General features: G+C 29.9%; 3 protein-coding genes, 1 long non-coding RNA gene and 1 pseudogene across 8 annotated transcripts; 3 read left to right on the forward strand and 2 right to left on the reverse strand.

Moving 5' to 3' along the window:
* Positions 1–1348: 1348 nt before the first annotated feature.
* On the reverse strand, positions 1349–3318 carry LOC113774481. The gene is made up of 3 exons (XM_027319012.1): positions 3213–3318; positions 2948–3141; positions 1349–1561 (listed from the first exon to the last, which is right to left on the reverse strand). Exons 1-3 carry the CDS (start codon positions 3316–3318, stop codon positions 1349–1351), a joined length of 513 nt encoding a protein of 170 aa, XP_027174813.1.
* A 94-nt stretch (positions 3319–3412) lies between these two features.
* Positions 3413–5679, forward strand: LOC113774488 (annotated as a pseudogene).
* Positions 5680–6223: 544 nt separating this feature from the next.
* Positions 6224–14987, forward strand: LOC113767569. Its single transcript, XR_003468045.1, has 3 exons — positions 6224–6575; positions 7469–7536; positions 14835–14987. It is a non-coding gene; the product is annotated as an uncharacterized LOC113767569 (long non-coding RNA).
* LOC113765515 lies at positions 7943–15541 on the reverse strand. 5 transcript variants are annotated; one of them, XR_003467791.1, is made up of 9 exons: positions 14900–15541; positions 14007–14222; positions 13849–13911; positions 13716–13778; positions 13546–13617; positions 13170–13336; positions 12969–13022; positions 12659–12765; positions 11279–11667 (listed from the first exon to the last, which is right to left on the reverse strand). XR_003467791.1 is itself a non-coding variant. In XM_027310823.1 (6 exons), the coding sequence occupies exons 1-6, from the start codon at positions 15093–15095 to the stop codon at positions 13185–13187; spliced, it is 762 nt and encodes a 253-aa protein (XP_027166624.1). In that variant the 5' UTR covers positions 15096–15541; the 3' UTR covers positions 12814–13184. The 5 variants fall into 5 exon arrangements, 1 of the variants encoding a protein (XP_027166624.1); XR_003467795.1 differs by lacking the exons at positions 11279–11667; positions 12659–12765 and adding exons at positions 7943–8279; positions 10277–10385 and having other exon boundaries at positions 12969–13336; XR_003467788.1 differs by having other exon boundaries at positions 12969–13336.
* Positions 15542–22952: 7411 nt separating this feature from the next.
* Positions 22953–24697, forward strand: LOC113777510 (acylsugar acyltransferase 3-like). The gene has a single exon (XM_027322625.1). The coding sequence runs from the start codon at positions 23010–23012 to the stop codon at positions 24339–24341; it is 1332 nt and encodes a 443-aa protein (XP_027178426.1). The 5' UTR covers positions 22953–23009; the 3' UTR covers positions 24342–24697.
* Positions 24698–25400: the final 703 nt, after the last annotated feature.

Genomic DNA, 25400 nt, shown 5'->3' on the forward strand with positions numbered 1-25400 from the left:
GATTGAGATGAGGACTAAGGATGGGATAACTATAGATCATTATTGCTACAAACCGGAATTGGAAGTTGATGCTATTAATATTTTTAATCTTTTAAACCAATATGATACTGCTATTTACAATGTGCTATGGTTATATCTTATTGTAGGTATCTTATCGTATTTTGGCAGCAAGTCTTGATCAAAGCATGTAAGCAGTTAAGCAAATTGGATGGTAGATTGTTTAAGCTAATGTATAGGATGCTAACAACAAGATATCTTTTATTTTGATGTTATGCCCCACCATTTTTAGTTGCAGCAAGATGACTGTTTGGGGATTTTATTCTCGTTTTGTATCTCAATATGATTGTATATTATTTTAAAGTTCCTTTTATGCAAAAAAAAACTTCCAAAACTACAAAAAGCTAAAACTGTAGCTTATTTTCACTATTTAATAAAACTACAAAAACATAACTATAGAGATATTGATTTTCATATTTAATATCTAAATTTGAATAATTGAGCATTTAGGCACGATTGAAAATTACACCGCACATCGTGCAGTGTTATCCTCCTAGTAGTACATAAGTGTAGGATGAATACAACAAAAGTGCTACAGAAAATTGAAATACAGGACAAGACAGATGATCAAACTGCAGAGCCTTTTAATGCGTTGCCTATGGAACTACAGATAAACATGTATCTAGCAATCAAATGACAAACATTGGCACCATAGTTGAGATCAATAAATTACCAATTATCAGATATGATTTTTGGATCTAACAAGCATTTGCACTAATCAGGATGGATGCACATATCATCTATCTTCACCCACCCACAAAATTTTATCTTCAAAGGTTCTAGAGACCAGACAAGTGACAAAAAGCGCAGTTACAAGGAAGCCAAGACCAGAAAATAACTTTTTTTCGTCAGGGCAGCCTTAGTGGGACTTAAAATTGAATGTGAATGCCAATTTGTAACTCTTTTGCTGTGCTTAGACCGTTTCGATTCAGAAATCGCGACTTCAATAACAAAAATCAACCACCACATGGTAGACAGAGGCCTTTGACTTGGGATGCAGCTTAACAGTTGGAAACCCACAGGACCGGAGCTGCAACTGGTGCAATATTTGTTTGTTTTCAGCCCATGAACACAAAGTCAACAGTTTATCAACCCGCGACAGTCATTTCCATCGTACAATTACCAGAATTCTTAAATTAGTTTTCAACCAGCAGACTTGATAATTACAATTACTAAGAAAAATCCTGATTCCGTCACAGCTCCTAACCAAAAAACGATAGCCATACAACCAAACTTGCTTATAAGGAATTAAACCTCTAGCACATATCGTGAAAGTCATATTATACATCACTCAAGCAATGACTCTGCAATCACGATAGAGTATAGGCACTCTAACACGTTCTATGCACGATTGATGAATCCAGCCATATCCATTCTTGCCCCAATCAGGTCCCCAAGAATTGTGCACCATGAAATACACTTCATTTTTGTCATCCAACACCCATCCCACTGCTACCATTGTGTGCAAAACATTCGCTCCTTTCCCATCAATTTTATAAAATTCCTGTAACAAAAAAAAATTAAAATTCTAAATTTACAATTTCCAATCCCAAATATGCATTAATTAAATTTATACCCCTTTGTTGCGTCCGAACTTGCTGCAGAACTTTATAGAAATTATAGCTGGCTGTCTGAAGATGAATTTGATTAAATCACTCGAATGGAGGGAAGGACCACGAATGAAATCGTAAATAAAAATTCTTTTCCCATCCTGCAAAATATAAATGTTAAAGCTCATAACACAGATAGAGATAGAGTGAGAATTGAGTCGTAAAGTCCTCTCCAAGTTAAATAGCAAATATTTAGATATACACACATATATATACACACACAAATATGTACACATATATATACAAAAATAGCATACACAAAAATATATACAAATATATACAAAAAACATATATACAAATATATATATACAAATATATACACGAATATATACATATATATAAATATATACACAAAAAAATATATATACATATATATATACAAAAAAATATATATAGAATATAATATATATAAATATATATATATACAACAATATACACAAATATATATACAACAATATACACAAAAAATATATATATAAACATATATATACACAAAACATATATATACACAAATATATACACAAAAATATACACATATATATACAAAAATAGCAAATATTTATATATATATACAAATATATACACGAATATATACATATATATAAATATATACACAAATATATATATATATACACAAAAATATACACAAATATATACAAAAATATATATAGAATATATATATAAAAATATATATATATACATATATATATATACAAAAATATATATATAGAATATAATATATATATAAATATATATATACAACAATATACACAAAAATATATATATACACATATATATATACAAAATATATATACACAAATATATATACAACAATATACACAAAATATATATATACACAAATATATACACAAAAATATACACATATATATACAAAAATAGCAAATATTTATATATATATATACAAATATATACACGAATATATACATATATATAAATATATACACAAATATATATATATACACAAAAATAGCATACACAAATATATACACAAATATATATAGAATATATATATACAAATATATATAAATATATATACAACAATATACACAAAAAATATATATATATACAAATATATACACAAAAATATACACATATATATACAAAAAATGCAAATATTTATATTTATATATATATATATATATATATACACGCATACATACAAAAAGGACAAAATACAGCTTCAATGGCTCGGAATGACGCCAGTGTGCGTTGTGTGTGCAGATCTAGGGCCAAAATGTGAGTGTTCAACGTGTTTTTACCTGTTTTCCTTGGAGATAGTCGTCCCGGAGGCTTACTCCATACTTCGAAATCCATGCCAGAGCAAATGAGGAGGAGCCAGAGATGCCGTACTCGATAAGTTCGTGTTCAGAGAGCAGAATCTTCTGCCTGCGATGGATCTGGTACGCCATTTCCAATGCAGCACAGACGGCATTTGGTACGCAAGTTGGCCCAACTTAACAAAACAAAGACACTTTAAAACAGGATAGATAGGAGTATATGGATAGATCAAGTAGATAGATATACCTTGACGTCTGACCAAAGTTTTGACCCCATAATGCAGCCAGGTGAAAGAGCGGGGTGGTGTGGTAGCTTCGTACCAGCGTCTCCCAGTACCGGAGTGGCAGGACATCACTCCGGAAGGAAGGAAGAGTTTGGAGACACGTCTGAAAGCCATAGAGAATGAAGAAATGAAGAAATGAACGTAAGCAATAGAGAATGAAGAAATGAGCAAAAGAGAACGAAGAAGCTGGACTTTTATAGCCAAGCCATACGCCTGCAACAACCGGTTATGTTCCACTCTCTCTTGCAGGCCCTGCCAGCCGCCGCCACTTACTGAGATACTGGTACTGGTACTGGTCCTGAACGACTTCTTTTTAGTTTTTTCTCTACTTTTTCAGTTTAGAAAGAAAGAGAGAGAAACGTTTACTGTCGTAAATCTTTTCCGCATCTTTTTTGTCCTATTTCAATAATTTACCGCAATAATCTTCTATGTTTTGACTGAAGAAGAATGATTTATTAACTGGGTTTTTGTGAAGATATAATTGATGCGAGATTTTCTGGGTTAAAGAACTTTGTCTGGAAATTAAGAACGTGTTCTCATTTTGTTTTTTGGAATTTTCAGTTTCTGATGGGCGGAAATGGATATGAGCTATGTAAATATCTTCTAAGAATATGGCTGCTAGAGCAAAGTACTTTGCTAAAACCGAGTTTCGCTCAGCGAAGATTGGGTCAAATTCTTCCTACTTATGGAAAAGCATCTTGGAGGGAAGCCACGTCTGGTTTGTAAACTTCCCAAAGGAGATTATGTACGCTGCAAAAGCAGATTTACTTTAATGAAGCTCAGTTTTCATTATCAAAAAAAAAAAAAAAGAATATGGCTGCTAGAACCTTTTTTTTTTTTAAATGATCTAAGCATATGGATCAGAAATATTTATTGTTTCCGTTAAAATAGAAGCATTTGCCTTTTTCCAGTAATATTCATTTTCTATTGTTTCATGTTCTTGAAAAATAAATAGGAAAAATTTTCACCGTGGCTGAACGTATTGAAGGAAATCCAGATAGTGTTTCCTCTCCATGTAATTTTGCAGGACGTGTGGGGTTGATTTTTAGATACGGAGACCTTAAAGAAGTGAGGATGAGGTATAACTGATGCCTAGCTAGTTGCGATTGCAAATTTGCAATGGCTTCGTATTGCTCAATCTCACGTACGCGGGTGGCCAGAAGTGGATTGGAGTGATTCTCTGCAAATGAAGCCTAAAGTCATATTTCCAAGATTGTTAGAATCCTACAAGTGTTGGAAGTTATCAAGGTAGCTCTCATCGCTTCACGGAGATCTAAAGCTACTATAAATGATTACTAATACCTTATTAGTAAGTTCTGCCTGCCAGAGTGCAAAGGATGGATGGATGCTTATCTTCTAGCTAGGTTCCAATTAGTTTTGTAAAAGTTTATCTCGTTCAGAAATAGTCCATGAGTCCTCTGGATATGTGTTTTCACTTTCTTATGCATTTAAGGTTTGTTCTAAGAGACGTGCAATTCCAGGAAAAATGTTGATTAGGCCTTTATAGAAACTTAACTTCTTAATGATTCTAAGCCCTGCCTATTCCAAGGCACGAAGGAGCAGTTTCTGAGTTCAGACGGAATTTCATGTATACAATTTGTCGCCTAAGACCCATCACGTGGTATCCACCATCAAGTGTTTGATTTGCTGAAACAGATTGGGTCTTCCGCGAGTTGTGGTGTCATTGCTCCGGTTAATGTTGTTGTTCCTGCTGGAAATAAAGGTGATCCTACTTATATCCCATAGGTTTATTCTTGTTCCTTCTGGTGCCTGTTTGCTTTATCACGACCATCCCGCGAATTTTGACTATTTTAGGCGCTTAATATCCCTATCAAGATCAATTAGGGGACTGTGGGAATCATTACTCCTTTGGAGCTTGTGTGAAAAGGTCGGCTCATCTGAAGCTGATCTTCGATCTTCTGTCGAGGCTTAAAATGAAGCCATTCCCTGATGGCTTGATTGTCATGTCTGTATATGAGAATGGATCAGTGTTCCAACCTGAAGTCATCCTTGGCCTCACAGAGGATGAAATCGTCTCCAAATTTGCTGCCGGTTAATCAGACATGGTCTCCCTTTCAGTGGCTTTTTCATATCCAACTCTTGCTGCAGTGCCTGTCACTCACGTTCATCAATGCCTACATTAATGTTCTGTCTGTTGCGGTAACTACTGAATACTCTTTCCCAACAGCTGAGCAATTGCAAGTATATTGAAAGGTCTGGCTGGCCAATGCACAGATACATGATTTCTCTCTTCAATTGTGGTTTTCATCATCTAACTGACTAAAAGTGAACTCGCGAGATCCAAGCAAGTTTTCTGCTGCTGCTTGTGGGGCTGCTGCCATCCCTGCTACTTCAGCTGCTGAGGAGGAGAATCATGAAGAAGTTGGCAAGGAGTCAGATGATGAACAGGAGTTTGGCCTGTTTGACTGACAGAGGATGCTGTCAAGAAACTAATTACTTGATATGGAGGTTTACATAGGATATATAACTGGAAACCCATGCAAAATAGTCAACCATTTTTTGCTACGCTGATAATTTTATTTGATGACTAGGGGTTGCTTCCCACGCAAGGCGTGGGAGCTTTAGACCTGTTAGTAAGCTTCTCATGTAAAAGCAATATATATATATATATATTAGTTGATAAGAGGAGCTAAGTGTTGATAGATAAAATGTTTGGTTGCTGATACAAGACAAATAAGAGCAGAGAGGTTTAGCAAGTATATAAAATGATATTAGCGTTAGAAAATATTGTGAAGATGTAATTTTTTTTTGTTTTCTTTTATTTCTTTTATTTATCTGTTCATGGTTCAGTAAAAAGGTAAATTGTAAATTTAGAAGGTACGGAGTTGAAATAGTCACAAGCAATTATGCAGGAACGAGTGAAGGGAGAAAATTAGAAGGGAAAAGGAAGCGAAGATATTTAATAAGCAATGTATAAGCAGAATAAGCATGGTACAATGATCGTGGATGAGCAATTGCTTTGACTGCGAAACTAATTTAAGATTTAACCAATCAGCTGCGAATTGAACACAGGCTTTTTGGTCTTGGGTCGTGGGTCCTCAGTTCGCAAATAATTTGCGCATCTAATTGCTTGGTTTCACTACGCTTCACTTCAGAGTTCAGAGCTTCGGTCATATGTACGAGAGAGTGAGCGGGGAACAGAGAAATAGAGTGACAATGGTGAGGATATTATCCATGGCGTCGTCGATTAAACCTTCGCTGTAGGTCTGCGGCTGCTGCAGGGCTTCCTTCTCGCTTCGCTGTACCCTTCGGTTCGTGTTTCCAGAATTCTTGTCGCCCTCTCAGCTTATTGCATCTTGGCAGTGGTAATATTTTCAGTATGATTTAATTTGATTCCTTTTTTCTGTTCAAATTCTGTGTTTTTTGTGCGGCGGGTAGCCGAGGGGTGGGAAATTCATCCCTTTCATTTCTTGGTCGATACTTTGGCCGAGGGGTCAATTTTGTTATCTTATCGATGATTTCTAAGGAATAGGGTTTGAAAATAGGGAAAATTGAAATCTGATTGGAAATAGATGAAGCCATATTTGAGCCGTGACCAGACCATCTTTCTAATCTTTTTGGCTGAACTGAGGCGAACCCAAATGACGCTTAACCCATATTGTCACTTCTCATGAACGTGAATATTGGAGCCATCCCACTCTGGTTCACGACAGCCATGTCTGTACGTTTTTTGCACACATCTATGTCTGGTGTCCGCTGTGTGTAGTGTGTGCAGGGGAGACTGGGCAAGGGAGAAATGAGAAGAGGGGAGTGTGAGAAAGGTGAGAGAAAAAGAACATGGCTGATAGATCCACAGACAACATGGGGTAATAATTCATAACAGTGAATTACAACTCTCAACTGGGAAGCTTGAACCAAAGATAATAGGTTTTTTTTTTTTGGGGGGTGAGTGGAGCTGAAGAGCAAAGGTAATAGTTAATTACAGGGAAAATACATTACTTGCAAACTAATGGTGAGCTTTATAACGTTTGTGTCACGATATAAACGTTTAAAATAAAAATTAGGCACTACCGTGGATCTGCCAATCACATAATAATCTGTGAGTAATGCCTGTAATAATTGAAAAACTTTGAACGTATGATAGATCTATTGTGACTGAATGTCAAACGAAAATGGTGTGTTTTTCATTCTTGATTACAGAAGTAGATAAAAAATGATGGAATATAACTCTGCTTTGTCTTTTTGTTTCTCATGATAGCTGAAGTGCTAGAGCATAAGCTAAGGAAGTATATGAGCAGATTCCAGTACCAAGATTGGCTAAAAATAGTAAGAACAACAACTGCACTTACTTTGTTATGTTTTGTCTTTCAAAGCAATTTATGCATCTCGTTCATAGCATCCTCATGCTTAACCAGAATAATTTTTTCCAATTACCTGAATGCATTAACAGGGGAATCACTCAGGTCATTGTTATAAAAGCTTCTTCATGAATAAAATCAATTACATCTGATGTTAAAAGGCTTCAGCAATAACATGTGTATTTTAAGGTTAGCAACTCAATTAGATGAATTATTGAATCTGTGCATATTCATTGATTCTTGTAGAAGGCTAGAAAAAGTTAAGAGCAAAGACATAATATGAAAACTTGTTTGGAGAAGTAACGGTTTGGTGTCAAATTTTTATAGTCCAGAACATAAACCATAAGTAAGTGCCAAGCCTGAACGTAAGAGAAACTAACTAAATGCCAAAACTGCTGTTTGCCTAACATCGTTGCTTAATTCTGATGCAGCAAAATGTAAACCAAGACTAAGGTAGGTACTATGCTGAATAACCTGTAGGAGATGATTTTTAAAAAAAAGTAGAAAAGTGGAAACATAAAAATAAGTACTTCTTTACATAATGCAATAAGACAAATACCAATGTTTATGTTTCTGAATATGGGCTGCCACCACCAGCAGCCTCATTCTGTGACAAGGAGCCATTAGTGATTTTCGTTGTTGTAGATGGCCGCTGTCAATAAGTTGTAGTGCTGTTGCGCTAAACTTAGTCCAATTTGTAACTCTGGTGAGCTAGTTGTGACAGTTTAAACAAATACAAAATGTTAGATAGAGATAACTACTTTTATCATTATGCAGCATATAAAACAATGAGGAAAGTAGGTGCACAGTAGCATGTTTGAACTGGTCCATTTCAGGCCTATTTCACAATTGGCCCAAACTCACTATTAAACACAATATACACATTATTACATACAAAACATACACTTTTAATGTAACCTTTAATGGATCAGATTCTAATTGGATCGAGCCAAATGACACCCAGGCTCTACTCATGTTTAAATCGAGTCTTACTGATTCAATCATACTTTTCTCAAGTTGAATAGGCCGAACTCATGCTAGTTAGACCTATTGATAGTCCTAATCATACATATTATGGTAGGTATTATATTTTATATTTTAGTGCATATTATAGTATAATTTGTACTTAAAATTATATGTATGGATGGATGTGCTGTGTACTTAAAATTTGTACTTAAAAAGTGTATGTTTGTGCAACATTGTCGAATGCAAAAAAAACTTTATATGCTAAGAAACATCAACTGACACAAAATGCATCACTAAACAACTTAATATTTTTCAATGACTACAAGATGTTTTGAGTCCTCTCCATCATAGAATCAGTATTCTCAGTAACGCACCATATTTTCATAGTTGTTTATCATACAATGAAATATATGAGCATCAAAAACTTGATATCCGTTCCTATGATTGTGCTATGATATCAAAAACTTGATATCAAACTTTAACTTTTAAACAAAGCACCATATTTTACAAATGTTTTGAAAACTAACTTGACTTTCAATTCCTTTTCCTCCTTGTAAGTTTTGGAATTTCCCCTTGAATAAAAAAATTTTCCCCTTGTAAATATGGAATGTAAAGTAGTTAATGTGGGATTTGGAGAAACAGCCTCTGATTTAATTCTGAAAACTGAACTTTGTTCATGTGAAAAAGTTACCGAGCATACAAAATTTGAAATTGAGAATGCTTGCTATTTGCTATTTGTCTTTGATATTTTTTTCATTGTAATCAAATTTGATTTACTAAATGTCATTGAGTGATTGTACTCAGATCTTATTTTGAACTAACTAACCATGTTTTTAAACTATTATGCACATCTTATCTTGTGCTAACTAAAATATTATTTCTCATCTCAACAGATTGTTTTATTGTGTTGAGAATTACAAAATGCAATCTGATATGCAAAAAGGTAACAATTAGTGAAATATTCCAAAGAAATCTAGTAAACTGAGAAATTATCTGGAGAAGGAAAAAAAAGAAAATAGGAAAAATACCTTAGTTATTATAACTATATAAGAATTGCAATGTCAACTGTATGGAAGTCTCTTGAGACAGCATTCCTTTTATTTCTGGTAACTTCGCAGCATAAATAGTTTCTTTCAGAATTTTGATTACCCTCTGTTATCTGAATATCTTTCTTGGGACTGGAAAGTTAGTCCCTCATTTTCAAAAGATAAGCTTGGTGTTCATTCTCTACAAGGTCAAATGCTATTTGAAATCCCAATAAACCATCATTCTTACTTTTTGTTCTTAAGAGTGTCTCAAATACAGCAGCAATGTCTTGTGGTCTATCCAAAAACATGAGAAGCTGACGTATGCTTAAATAATCAGGTGACATATGCATTAAAGTAGTTGAGGTTAGAATTTCTGAAGTTTTGACATCTGATACACTTGGACCAACATTTTCTAGAATTAGGAATAAGGTTTATAAGAATGAATTGGATAGTAGATATAATCACATCACGTTGATATTCTCTAGAGCTGGCAAAATTGTGAGAGACATGATTACAATAGTATAGGGTTACTTGAATGTTGTCAGTTTGTATAAGTATTTACTGAAGCTTATCCAATCTCTGGTATTTTATATCTATTCTCACAGGTTATTGATATCTCTTGTTAATTATATACCTAGAGGGAGTTTAAAAAATGAGATAATGAGAGAAAGTTTAAATTTATAGTATAATCTAGTGTTTCAGAAGTTTACATACTTATCAAGCATGCTTTGAACAATGGCCTTTGATCTTGGATCTATCTTTGGTGCTTTATTTGTCTCAGCAGCCTTAGTCTTGAGATCAGGACGTTTGTCTATAGCTTTAGCTGAGATAAAAGGATATAGTAGAAAATAAAGTAAGACGTGTATGGCATGGTTAAAAAGAAATGCATAGTTAACTCATGTAATACCAGTGCCACTTTATACTTCAAAATCAGTATTTATCTAGCCATGATTTATTTTCTTAAATGTTTGTTATGAATAATGAACACATACGAAAGCAAAAAAAATTTATCCTTCCTATTCTTCAAATGGATTTTACATAACCTGGTAAAATGAATGCTAAAATATTAATCAAGGAGATGAGTTGTCTGTAGAAGTAGGCTTTAAAAGAAAAACTTGCAACAAAAAGGCATCTTTGAATCTTTGAGGCTAGTAATATAGCTAGTTGGCTGTGAGTCTCATCAAAGTTCTCATGTTCATATACACTCTTGTTGCAAAACGATAAACAGTTAGTAATTAATTTTCTGAACATACAATTATAAGAATGAGCAATGTAAATATATAATGAATTTTCTGAACATATATCTACAAGAATGACTAACAAGGGTAGAAAAAGTTAAGAGCAAAGACATCATATGAAAAGTTGTTTGGACAAGCAAAGCTTTGCTGTCAAGTTCTTATAGTCCAGAACATAAACCATAAACCAGTGCTAAGCCTAAACATAAGACAAACTAACCAAGTGCCAAAATTGCAGTTTACCTAACACCATTGCTTAATTCTGATGCACCAAAATGCAGCAGGTATCAAATCGTCTTGTTGTTTGCAGTTTCATTGTAAGCAAATGCTAATCCATACATTTATCGATTATGTGCTTCTTCTGTTCCGTAAACTGTCAAAAAGAGAAAGAATTCATTAAGTTTTTAATTCTAGAAATAGATTATGGAATTCATTCAGCTTTTAACTCTAGAAATATATTATAGCTTTTAATTTAATAAGTTTTTACATGACATTTTTTATATCATGAAAAATATCTTCATTAGGAGTTTCCAATACTGCTAAGGTAGGTACTATGCTGAATAACGTGTAGGAGACAATTTTTAAAAAAAGACAGAAAAGTCGAAAGATAAAAATAGGTTCTTTTTTACATAATGCAATAAGACAAATACTTCAGCGTTAGTGTTTGTTAGACTATGATAGAGGAACTAATTCATGCCTTCCTCATAGCAGACAATGCTTATATTTCTGAATATGAGCTGCCACCACCACCAGCTCCACTGTGTGACAAGGACCTATAAGTGATTTTCCTTGCTGTAGATGGTCTCTGTTAATAACCTGTACTGCTGTTGCGCTAAACTTAGTCCAATTTGTAGTCCTGGTGACCTAGTTCTGATAGTTTAAACAAATACAAAATGTTAGATAGAAATAATAAGTTTTATCGTTATGCAGCATATAAAACAATGAGGAAAGTAGGTGCAGAGTAATGTGTTGACTGTTGTGACGGCATCCATAATGCTATTAGTGTGTATAGTTGCATTATGACAAATATTATTTCTCATCTCAACAGATTGTTTTATTGTGTTGAGAATTACAAAATGCAATCTGATATGCAAAAAGGTAACAATTAGTGAAATATTCCAAAGAAATCTAGTAAACTGAGAAACTATCTGGAGAAGGAAAAAAAAGAAAATAGGAAAAATACCTTAGTTATTATAACTATATAACAATTGCAATGTCAACTGTATGGAAGTCTCTCGAGACAGCATTCGTTTTATTTCTGGCAACTTCGCAGCATAAATAGTTTCTTTCAGAATTTTGATTACCCTCTGTTATCTGAATATCTTCCTTGGGACTGGAAAGTTAGTCCCTCATTTTCAAAAGATAAGCTTGGTGTTCATTCTCTACAAGGTCAAATGCTATTTGAAATCCCAATAAACCATCATTCTTACTTTTTGTTCTTAAGAGTGTCTCAAATACAGCAGCAATGTCTTGTGGTCTATCCAAAAACATGAGAAGCTGACGTATGCTTAAATAATCAGGTGACATATGCATTAAAGTAGTTGAGGTTAGAATTTCTGAAGTTTTGACATCTGATACACTTGGACCAACATTTTCTAGAATTAGGAATAAGGTTTATAAGAATGAATTGGATAGTAGATATAATCACATCACGTTGATATTCTCTAGAGCTGGCAAAATTGTGAGAGACATGATTACAATAGTATAGGGTTACTTGAATGTTGTCACTTCTTGTAAGTGCTTGCTGAAGCTTATCCAATCTTTGGTATTTTATGCTTATTCTACAGGGAGGTCAAAAAATGAGATAATGAGAAAAATTTGAAATGTATAGTATAATGTAATGTTTCAGAAGTTTACATACTTATCAAGCATCCTTTCAATAATGACTTGATCTTGCATCTATCTTTGCTGCTTTATTTGACTCAGCAGCCTTAGTTTTGAGGTCAGGACATTTGTCTATAGCTTTAGCTGAGACAAAAGTATATAATAGAAAATAAAGTAAGATGTGCATGGCATGGTTAAAAAGAAATGCATAGTTAAGTTATGTAATACCAGTGCTACTTTATAGTGCAAAATCAGTATTTATCTAACCATGATTTATTTTCTTATAGATGCAATACATAGAAATACTTAACAAATTTAGAAGGCAGAATTCAACAATAACATGCTACCTAGAATAGTCCGGACATAATCTGAATCTTCTGATACATTGAATAGAAGGTCAACTGCAAGGAATCACAACAATGAGTGATTTAGTTTATTCAAATAACAAAAGACCTGAGAGGGGAGATAGAGATTTGTTATAAATAATGAACACATATGAAAGCAAAAAGAACTTATGCTTCCTATTCTTCAAATGCATTTTATATAACCTGATAAAATGAATGCTAAAATATTAATGAAGGAGACGAGCAGTCTGTAGAAGTGGGCTTTAAAACAAAAACTTCCAACAAAAAAGCATCTTTGAATCTTTGAGGCCTGTAATGTAGGTAGTTGCCTCTGAGTCTCATCAAAGTTCTCATCTTTATATACATTTTCACTGCAAAAACGATAAAGACTTAGTAATCAATTTTCTGAACATACAATTACAAGAATGAGTAATGTTAATATATAATGAATTTTCTGAACATATGACTACAAGAATCAGTAATAAGGGCAGATGAAATGTATGAACACTAATCTCTGTTTTTTGCTGATAAGGACATATAAGTTTTGCAACATTTTCAGATACATTTTAGTTATACATACCTTTTGGATGATTTTTTATGACATTAGAAACATTGGTTTCCACTGGCTGAGGCTGTACTGTCATTGATATACCTGATTAGGTAAATAAAAAAGTGTGAGAACATAAATCAAATTCAGTGACCAACCAACACTGAGCAAATATTTGTAAAAATAGTATTAAGGGGTTAAACCTGCAAGATTATCAACTGTTTCATGCAAGAAATTAGAGCAGCTATCGCATATAGGAGGATCACCTACCAGATAAAAACAAAGAAATTGTTATATGAAACATAGAGTGATAAATATGATAATAACAAGATATACCTGACACATTTAGTTTATTGATTCTTCTGCATTTATAGTTGGACGAATTTTTTGATGAAGAACCTAGAAGAGCAAAAAAAATACAGAATTAAGGTAAACATAGAATACAGAATTACTTGTGTAAACATAGAAGACAAAATTAATTTGAGTAGGCAAACCTTGTTCAAATGTCAAAAATACAGAATCATGCTTTTTCAGCTTGCCTTTTGATTTACCATTGGTTTTGCACAGAGAATTACTTTTGACAGCAATAGATTGTTGCAGATTAGTCTCTTTGTTTCTATTCTGTTGCAGAAGTTGTTTAACAGCAATACTCTGTTGGTTATTGTGCTCATTGTTTTGCTGTACGTCACACCCAACTGGAAGTTCTATACCTGATATACAAGATTTTCATAATTCACATTGCTTATAGAAGATTTTTTTTTCCTCTTTATTTATGAAGAAAGTAATTTAGAAGCATAAGTCAGTGATTGAAAAAGAGGTGCATGGCATTGACGGGCTGGATAATATGGAATCTTAGTGGGAAAAACAAATGTGTATGCTGCATATATATTTATATGCATTATGCACGTTTACTATTTTACATCAGCTTAGTTTTTTTTTTTTTTGGGAAAAACATCAGCTTAGTTGTTAACTTGACAAGAATGTCAACATTAAATGCCATTAATTAATTAAAGCATGAAATCATATAGAAAAGTGAAGCAGGAACAGTTTTAAATTTCAACACCTCTGCTAGCTGTATTAACATTTCAAGTACTGCTCAGTTAGTATTATATTTTTTGTATGCTACAATCCAGATTAGTAGTGTGATTGTAGTTTGTCTTACTGATGGGTAGTTCTTATAATATATTTTTGTTGGGGAGCAATTTGTTATCGGTTACTCGATCTATGTTTTTCTCGTGAGCAGGTTTCTCATAATAAAATTCTTAAGTATTGCATGCATGAGAAGCACCTTTATTCACTACGTTATTGTTCTTTTATTTCAGACGACGCATTACTGCTTTCTGCTACATACAAAAACACAATATAAAGGCAAAACTGAATTAGATACCATCAGTTTGCTGTTGATTCATAGAAGACATGGATGCAGCAGCTTTCCTTCCTCTCCTCTTTTGATAAGCTTCTCTTTGTTTAGCTCTACGAGCTTCTTTTTCGTCCACTGATAAGGAAGCATATTTTTCTCTTAATCTTCGGTTGCGAACAATGTTCTTATTCGTTGAATGTGCAAGTGCATCAGTTGAAGCCATGGTTTACAGTTTATAGCATGAATAAAGGAAGCATAAACGAAGCAGGAGGTTGTAGGATAAAGCAAAAAGTTGTGGGCTTATACAAATAGCTACGGAACATGAATACATGAAGCAATTTTCCAATTTCCAACACCAAAAGTAAAAGCTATTGTAAAATGACACTGTTAGACATGAGTTGAAAATATATAGTCCATTCAATGAATATTTTGAGGGACAAAAATGTAATTAAACAAGAGAAAATGAGCTGGCTGATAGATATAAACATCACATCTCATTAATGCTTCTTGTAAATGCTGCAAAACAGTCATTGTTCCACTAACATTCGGCTAAGCCTTGCAAGAGGCAACAACCAGTTCTAATAGCTACAAGAAAAAGAACAGCCAAAAGGCTTGGAGGACAAAAATAGCCCTGAAGAGAGCAAACGAATTGTGATGAACACTAACCCTCCAAACGTCTTAGCTCCAAGAAAAAGAACAACCAAAAGGCTGTAAGGACAAAAATGGCCCTGAAGAGAGCAGATGAAATTGCAATGAACAGGAACCCTCCAAACGTCTTCTTATAAGACTAGGCTTGGTGCCCACCATCGTCACGGTTTCGACTCCCGGCACTACCATTGGTTGGTGAAGCTTGGGCAGGCCGCTCCCAACCACGCTGTGGGATTAGTTGGGCCGTACGGTAACCAGTCCATGGGTCCAGATACCCACAGCATTGAAAAAAAAAAAAAAAAAAAAAAAACTAGACTTGGTGCCCCGCGGTTCCGCGGGGTGTCCATTATTGAATATATTAGGGTAATGAAAGATTTATTTAATAGCATAGATTTATAGTATTTTGTATGATAATGGAGCTGGAATAGTGGATAGAGCATTGATATATTGGATTGATTTATTTATAAATAAATATAGTAAAATTGATTTGATTTGTATTGTGTTTTTTAAAATTAATATGATCTAGGGATTTGATGGATAATATTGAAAAATTTTTGTTTTTTTATTTTAATTGTGGGGTGAGTAAATATTATTTAAATTAATGGAATATATATTAATTTTTTAAAGTTTATAGCATGGAAAATTAGGTGAAGAATTACATTGACGGTGTTATAATTTATTTTGTTTTGGGCATTGGCAGTTTATGTATTTTAGGATGATGATTTTTTTATAATTTGGATAGCTAAGATGAGAAAGTGTGTATTGTTGTAGTGGAAAAGTCTATGGAGAGTATATAAAAGAATTGGAAATTTGCTGAGAAATAAATGGGTAATAGATATTTTGTTGGCAAATTTTGATATAGTTTGGGTGTTGTATGATGAGATAAATTAATAATTTGGAAATAATTTGATATTGCACGTTGGTAAAATATGTGTTTATTAATTAAGTAGGTTTTTTTGGATAAGTAAAGATAATGTTGATTTAGTTATGAATGAATGTGATCGAAATAGATGGAAGTTGTATTTTTTTAATTAATAGAATCTGAATATATAAAGGATAATATTAATTTTGAGAGCTGAGAGATTTGAAATATTAATAGTTTATTGATAAATGGATATTATTGAAAGTAAGGTGATGTGTATAAATTTTGTTATAAGAAATAAAAATTATTGGACATGAAAATTATAGAGTTTAATCAGTGCAATCTGTGGTAGAATTTTTTAATATTTATTGTTTGATGTTTTTATGAGTTATTTTATGTTACTTAAAGTTGGAGTGAATTTTGTATTAATATATAGTTATAGGTATATGATATATTTTGTAATATGTATGTATGTATGTATGTATGTATGTATGTGTGTTTAGTATTTTATTTTAGGTGATAGAATAGTTTAAATTTTTGTAGTGTTTAAATTTTTTGTGGTTTTGTTTGTTTACTATATATTTATTTATTTGTTTATGTATGTGTACATATATATATGTAATGTAAGATTTATTTAATAATTGATATTTAGAGTGTTTTGTATGATAATAGGGTCAGAATCATAGATGGAGTCATAGAGATGTGGCAGATTAGATTAATATATTTATAAATGGATATAGTAATAGTGATGTGATTTGTATTTTAGTTTTTAAAATGAATAGGATGGAAACATTAGTTAAAATAATGAAATGTAAATTATTTTTTAAAATTTAAGATAAATTAATAATTTGGTATATTTTGGATATGTTTATTTTTATATTGTTAGATATAACTGGGTGGAAAATAAAGAGAATTTAAGGGACATATAGTTGGTATGCGTAATAAGGTACAAGGGATGCGTAATTATGATTGTTGGATAAAGTCTCTGCATGAAGAGGATGACACTTCCTTCATGCAAGAAGTGTTTCTGTGCGAACTCTGGCCAATCTTTTGTTATTTCTATTCCATCGAGTTTTAGCATGATAGCAGTTGATGATTCCTATGTCATTTACTTCCATAATATTTCGATAGCAGAAAAAATATTTACTTCCATAATTATTCATTGATCAATAAATATTACGGAAGTAACATTTATGAAATAGGGGAAACGATCCTATAATTTTTGAAGCAATTATCTAATTAATCATCATTTTTGTAGAGAATAAAAGTGATGCCCTAAAGAAATTTGATAAAAGTAATATTTTTGGAGCACAGGGAAATGATCTTACATTTTTCAGAATAAATGTGTGATTAATCAGCAAAAAGCAAAAAGGGAAAATCTGTATTCACTAACAAATGAACATGTAATTAATTATTAGTTTGTATTTGTTATATTTATTTTATGTCACTTAGCACTTAGTCTTAAAATGCGAAAGCTTTAGACTAATAATTCTATAACTTGCAGTTTTGTGTAATTTAAAATTAACAAATATTGTACACAGGGAAATTATCTTACATTTTTCAGAATAAATGTGTGATTAATCAGCAAAAAGCAAAAAGGGAATATCTGTAATCACTAATAAATGATCATGTAATTAATTATTATTTTGTATTTGTTATATTTATTTTATGTCACTTAGTCTTAAAATGCGAAAGCTTTAGACTAATAATTCTATAACTTGCAGTTTTGTGCAATTTAAAATTAACAAATATTGTAAACATAGTATTTTTTATATCAAAAGCGGTACAATTGATTTATATTCAGTAGATCGACAAGGGATTGATTTTGTTATAGAAGCAAGGTTTTTAAAAAGTAGAGGGAAATTATGCTAACGCAGAGTAACACAATTGATTTGCATTCATCAGATGGGCGTAGAATTTCCTTGAACGTATACATGCTGCAGCAAATCAATACTCCGTTTGGATTAGTTGTTTTTTGGGTTGTTTTTCAAAAACACCACTGTAGCATTTTGAATCTGAAAAACAAGTCCGTTTGGATTAGTTATTTTTGGGGTTGTTTTTCAAAAACTATATGAAAAACTTTTACTGTAGATTTTTTTGAATTATTTTTAGAGGTATTTTTGAAACATATTTTTGAGTATTTTTAAAATATTATAATTTTTATATTTTGATATAAATATACATTTATGCATTTTTAATACATTTATATTTACAAATGTATAAATGTATATTATTATAAATGTATAAATTATAAATGAATATTATATAAATGTATAAATGTATAAATTATAATTTTTATATTTTCATATAAATATACATTTATGCATTTATAATACATTTATAGATATTTATAAATAAATAAATTTATATATTCAAATAAAAATATATAAATGTATTATATTATATATAATACATAATATAAATATATTTATAAATGAATAAGTGTATATTATTATAAATGTATAAATTATAAATGAATATTATAAATATATTATAAATTATAAGTGTATATTATTATAAATGTATAAATTAATATATTATACATATATATTAATAATATGTAGAAATGTATTTATATAATTAATATAAATGTATATATGCATTAATATTATGTATAAATATAAAATTAATATTATGTATATTAATATAAATGTATAAATGTATTAATATTATGTATAAATATAAAATTAATATTATGTATATTAATATAAATGTATAAATGTATTATATTATATATAATATATAATATAAATGTATATTTAAATGTATAAGTGTATATTATTAAAAATGTATAAATTATAAATGAATATTATATAAATGTATAAATTAATATATTATAAATATGTATTAATATTATGTAGAAATGTATTAATATAATTAATATTAATGTATTAATGTAAAATTAATATTATGTATATAATATAAATGTATAAATGTATTATATTATATATAATACATAATATAAATGTATATTATAAATATACATAAATATTTATATATTATGTATAAATCTACATTTATATAAATGTATAATATATAATATATTATCTATTATATTATATATAATTTATATAACATATAATATTTAAGTAAATATATTATAAATATATAAAAATATATTATAAATAAAATAAAATATTTATAATATGTATGTATAAATATATAATATTAGAAATGTATAATATATATAATAAACATTAATATTAATATAATTTATATATAATATACATAATTAAAATATAGATATTAATATATATTATAAAACAAAATTGCATAAATATATTTATAAATTTATATATAAATAAATGTATTTATATAAATATATAATATTTATTTCAATTGATATAATATATATAATATTATACATAATTGAAATAAATATATTTATATTAATATAATATATATATATATATATAATATACATAATTGAAATATACATATTAAAATACATGATTGAAATATACATATTAAAATATATAATTAAAATATATTAAAATATAATTGAAATATACGTATTAAAATACATAATTAAAATATACAAATTGAAATATTCTTATTAAAATATACAAATTAAATATACATAATTGAAATATATTTGGAGTTGTTTTTGATATATTGTTTGGATATGGTGTTTTTGAAGTTGTTTTTGAAATACACATTTACTGTAACATTTAGAATGTGAAAAACAGTTTTTCAAAAACAGGCACAAAAACACTCAATCCAAACAGACATATTTTTTGTTGGGATATAGGCGGCTGAAGACAGGAGATGCAGGAGCAGTGCAAGATACAAAAAACAAAAGGACAAAATTGACGCCTAAATTACAAATAAACCAAGACAAAAGGCTAGAATCGGAATAGGCGACAAAAGCTAAAATGAGGAAAGAAGCAACAGCAGGCAAAGCTGCTCTGTGCAACGTTTAGATGCAATGGTGAAAGACAGAAAAGGGCAAAATGGGCTGCAGAATCACATGGAAACCAAGACAATCAACTGTAGCTCGAGGCTCGCGGCTTTATGTTGTTTAAGAGATAAGGGCTGCGTTTGGATTGAGTGTTTTTGCACTTGTTTTTGAAAAACTGTTTTTCACATTCCAAATGCTACAGTAATGTGTATTTCAAAAACAACTTCAAAAACACCCATATCCAAACAATATATCAAAAACAACTCCAAATATATTTCAATTATGTATATTTAATTTGTATATTTTAATAAGTATATTTCAATTTGTATATTTTAATTATGTATTTTAATATGTATATTTCAATTATATTTTAATATATTTTAATATGTATATTTCAATTATATTTTAATATATTTTAATATGTATATTTCAATTATGTATTTTAATATGTATATTTCAATTATGTATATTATATATATATATATTATATTAATATAAATATATTTATTTCAATTATGTATAATATTATATATATTATATCAATTGAAATAAATATTATATATTTATATAAATACATTTATTTATATATAAATTTATAAATATATTTATTCAATTTTGTTTTATAATATATATTAATATGTATATTTCAATTATGTATATTATACATAAATTATATTAATAATAATGTATATTATATATATTATACATTTCTAATATTATATATTTATACATACATATTATAAATATTTTATTTCAATTATAATATATTTTTATATATTTATAATATATTTACATAAATATTATATGTTATATAAATTATATATAATATAATGTATAATATATTATACATTTATACATAATATATAAATATTTATGTTTATTTATAATATACATTTATATTATGTATAATATATAATATAATACATTTATACATTTATATTAATATACATAATATTAATTTTACATTTATACATAATATTAATACATGTATACATTTATATTAATTATATTAATATATTTCTACATAATATTAATATATATTTATAATTTATTAATTTATACATTTATATAATATTCATTTATAATTTATACATTTTTAATAATATACACTTATACATTTAAATATATATTTATATTATGTATTTTATATATTAATTACATTTAATATATTATATTAATATATACATAATATTAATTTTACATTTATACATAATATCAATACATATATATTTATATTAATTATATAAATACATTTCTACATAATATTAATATATATTTATAATATATTAATTTATACATTTACATGTATACATTTATATTAATTATATTAATACATTTCTACATAATATTAATATATATTTATAATTTATTAATTTATACATTTATATAATATTCATTTATAATTTATACATTTTTAATAATATACACTTATACATTTAAATATACATTTATATTATGTATTATATATATTAATACATTTATACATTTATATTAATATACATAATATTAATTTTATATTTATACATAATATCAATACATATATACATTTATATTAATTATATAAATACATTTCTACATAATATTAATATATATTTATAATATATTAATTTATACATTTATAATATTCATTTATAATTTATAAATTTATAATAATATACACTTATAATTTATAATATATTTATAATATTCATTTATACATTTATAATAATATACAGTTATAAATTTATAAATATATTTATATTATGTATTATATATAATATAATACATTTATATATTTTTATATGAATATATAAATATATTTATTTATAAATATCTATAAATGTATTATAAATGCATAAATGCATATTTATATAAAAATATAAAATTATAATTTATAATTTATACATTTATATAATATTCATTTATAATTTATTCATTTATAATAATATACATCTATACATTTGTAAATATAAATGGATTATAAATGCATAAATGTATATTTATATAAAAATATAAAAATTATAATATTCTAAAAATACTCAAAAATATGTTTCCAAAATACCTCTAAAAATAATCTAAAAAAATCTACAGTAAAAGTTTTTCATATAGTTTTTGAAAAACAACTAATCCAAACGGACTTGTTTTTCAGATTCAAAATGTTACAGTGGTGTTTTTAAAAAACAAACCCAAAAACAGCTAATCCAAACGGAGCCAAGATAAGATAAGATAAGAGTAAGATATAAAGATTATAAAAGAATTAAACAAGACAATGAGCTGGCTGACATAAATAAACATCATATCTCATTAATGCTGCTTGTTAATGCTGCACACCAACCAATGTTCCACTAACATTCGGCTAAGGCTTACAATATGCAACAACCAGTTCTAATAGCTCCGACAGAAAACACAAGCAAAAGCCTAGAAGGACAAAAATACCCCTGTAGAGAGCGTTTGAAAAAAAATGCACAGTAACCCTCCAAACGTCTTCTTATATATTATAAAATATTATAAGGAAAGATAAAGATATATGTGTGTGTTGGTAGTATATGCATCATTATAATTGAATGTATAAGACATGCGTAGAATTTGAATTTTAAATTTAAATTCAAATGAATTATCGTACATCCAATAATAATATAACACAATGCCATTGTTCACCACACTATAAAAGGGTAATAGGTTAGCAAAGCCAGCACAAGCTTATTGATACGACGTATAGGCCTACATTCAAGCAAATATTCATCAGGATGGATGCCTCGCTGCAGTTTGAGATAATTTCTGAAACAGTCATCAAGCCTTCCTCACCCACTCCTCCTCCTTTGAGATACCACAAGCTCTCATCGGTAGATCAAACAATGCCACCAAACTATCCGAACCGGTTGGCTTTCTTCTATCCTAATATTAAGGGAACTCGTTGGCTTGCCAATGAAATATCACAACTGCTTAAAAGTTCTCTCTCAAAAGCTCTTGCCCAGTATTACCCTTTCGCCGGAAGGCTGATGAAAAACGGCTATTTGATTGATTGCAACGACATGGGCGCTCAATTTACTGAAGGCCGAATTAATTCTCGAGTGGCTGAGATTCGCAAGCAATTAAGTTCAAGTTCTGAAAAAGTGCAAGATCTTATCTTTGCTAGATCTCTATTCTCCGGGCCAGCCTCAGCTAATCATCGTAGTCTAGTATTTGTTCAGCTCAGTTCTTTCAACTGTGGAGGCATAGTATTGAGTGTGTCTATAAATCACTGGATTGCTGATGCATCCAGCGTATCAACTTTCATGAATGATTGGGCAGCAATAGCTCGTCAAACGAGTGACATCCCATCTCCTCATCTTCACGGAGGTTCTCTGTTCCCCCCTGTTGACGGTCAGCAATATCTAGACCTATTTCCTCCTAAGCCGGATCAAGGGAAGTACGCGAAAAGGATATTGGCGTTCCATGCTTCTAAAATTGGAGAACTCAAGGCTGCTGCTCTTAACTCAGGAGTAGAAAACCCTACTCGGTTTGAAGTTGTGTCAGCCCTACTTTACAGTTGTTTTATGTCTGCAGCATCAAAGGCAAACTCGGGATCACACATCCGCCCATCAATCTTCTTTAATGCTGTGAATTTTCGACAAATAATTGTCCCTCCACTTCCACAAAATTCAGTTGGGAATTTTGTCACCTATTTCCGGACATCAGTTGACAACAATGCTGAAGTTAAATTACCAGAGTTAGTTAATAAACTGAGGGAAGGCAAAACAAAATTGCGCAAGGAGTGCGCAGAAAACATCAATGCCATTCCTAATAAGCTAAAAGCATCCCATTCAGCACCGCCGACAGCAGCAATTGAAACACACAACTCTGACTTCTACGCGTGCTCAAGCTGGTGTAGGTTTCCATTTTATGGTGTTGATTTTGGCTGGGGAACACCTTCGCTGGTATACCCAGCAATCATTCCAGGGCAAAATGCCAACATTTTGATATTGATAGACATGGAAGATGGTAATGGAATATATGCACATCTTATCCTAAAAGAGTTGGACATGTCACTATTGGAAGAAAATGAGGTGCTGCTTGCTTATGCCTCTTTGGATGCTTAAACATGTCCAAGCATGACAACAGGAAAATGAAATACTTATAACTATGATAAGCATTCATATATTATGCATCAGCATCACAATCTGGTAATCCTGAGTTGCTGCCGTGCATACTCAGAGCTTCGAAACTCCTCAAGGGTGAATTGAGTTATTTCTCTTTATGTTGTCGACATATCTACAGTTACGTTACATACACATTGCTCCATGTCTGCTCAGTCGAGCTATTTGAACCTTTGAAATAAAAAATAAAAAAAAAAAACTATCAAATTTGTGGCAAATTTCATGTTGTTTTACTTGAATAGCATAAATAAAATTAGATGATCCTACATTGGATTTGATACCAATATTATTATTTTCAAGTATTATGTCGTTCCTTACTTAGATGCAAGTACTTTAAGCCATTCTGCTACGACTTCAAGTTTGTTTGTTATTTTTCTCTGCCATTTGTTGCAAGTTCAGAGTACATCCCCGCACTTTTGAAAGGAACAGAATTCAATGGCTCGTCATTGCAGGTTTTGAATTTTGAAATTTATATGTCGAAATAGAATTCAATGGGTCTGAAGCACTATAGTTTGGTTATGTGTTAATTTTACCTTAGGGTGTACCTAATTAATTAATTCGACACTTTACAAAATAATGTAGTAGGGAAATGAGGGCACTAAAGATTAGGGAATAAATTACCTGTTAGGGAATGGTAATACATTTGATATCAATAGCAAGTTAGTAAGCAACTTGATTACCCCAATTTTTTTTATTAAAAAAAAGTACTTTTATATGGAGAAAGGCATTCTGCTTCGCTTTATTTTTTTTTTTTAGGGAATTTTGATTGTTACTTCTTATGAAAAATATTAATGCGCTACTGATCCTCCTACTATATATTTTGGAGCAACAACCAATATGATATAAAATCTGATATTAAATTGATCACAAGGTGCAAAATTCATAGGAATTTTAGAACAATGCCAAAAGGCTCCCACTACTAAAGTTTATACTAATAAGTTTGCCCCAAATTACTCTCTACATCCACAACGAATATAACGATGATCTTAATCATGCGTAGGC

This window comes from Coffea eugenioides, chromosome 1 (genome assembly GCF_003713205.1).
Source record: "Coffea eugenioides isolate CCC68of chromosome 1, Ceug_1.0, whole genome shotgun sequence".
Lineage (NCBI taxonomy): Eukaryota > Viridiplantae > Streptophyta > Magnoliopsida > Gentianales > Rubiaceae > Coffea > Coffea eugenioides.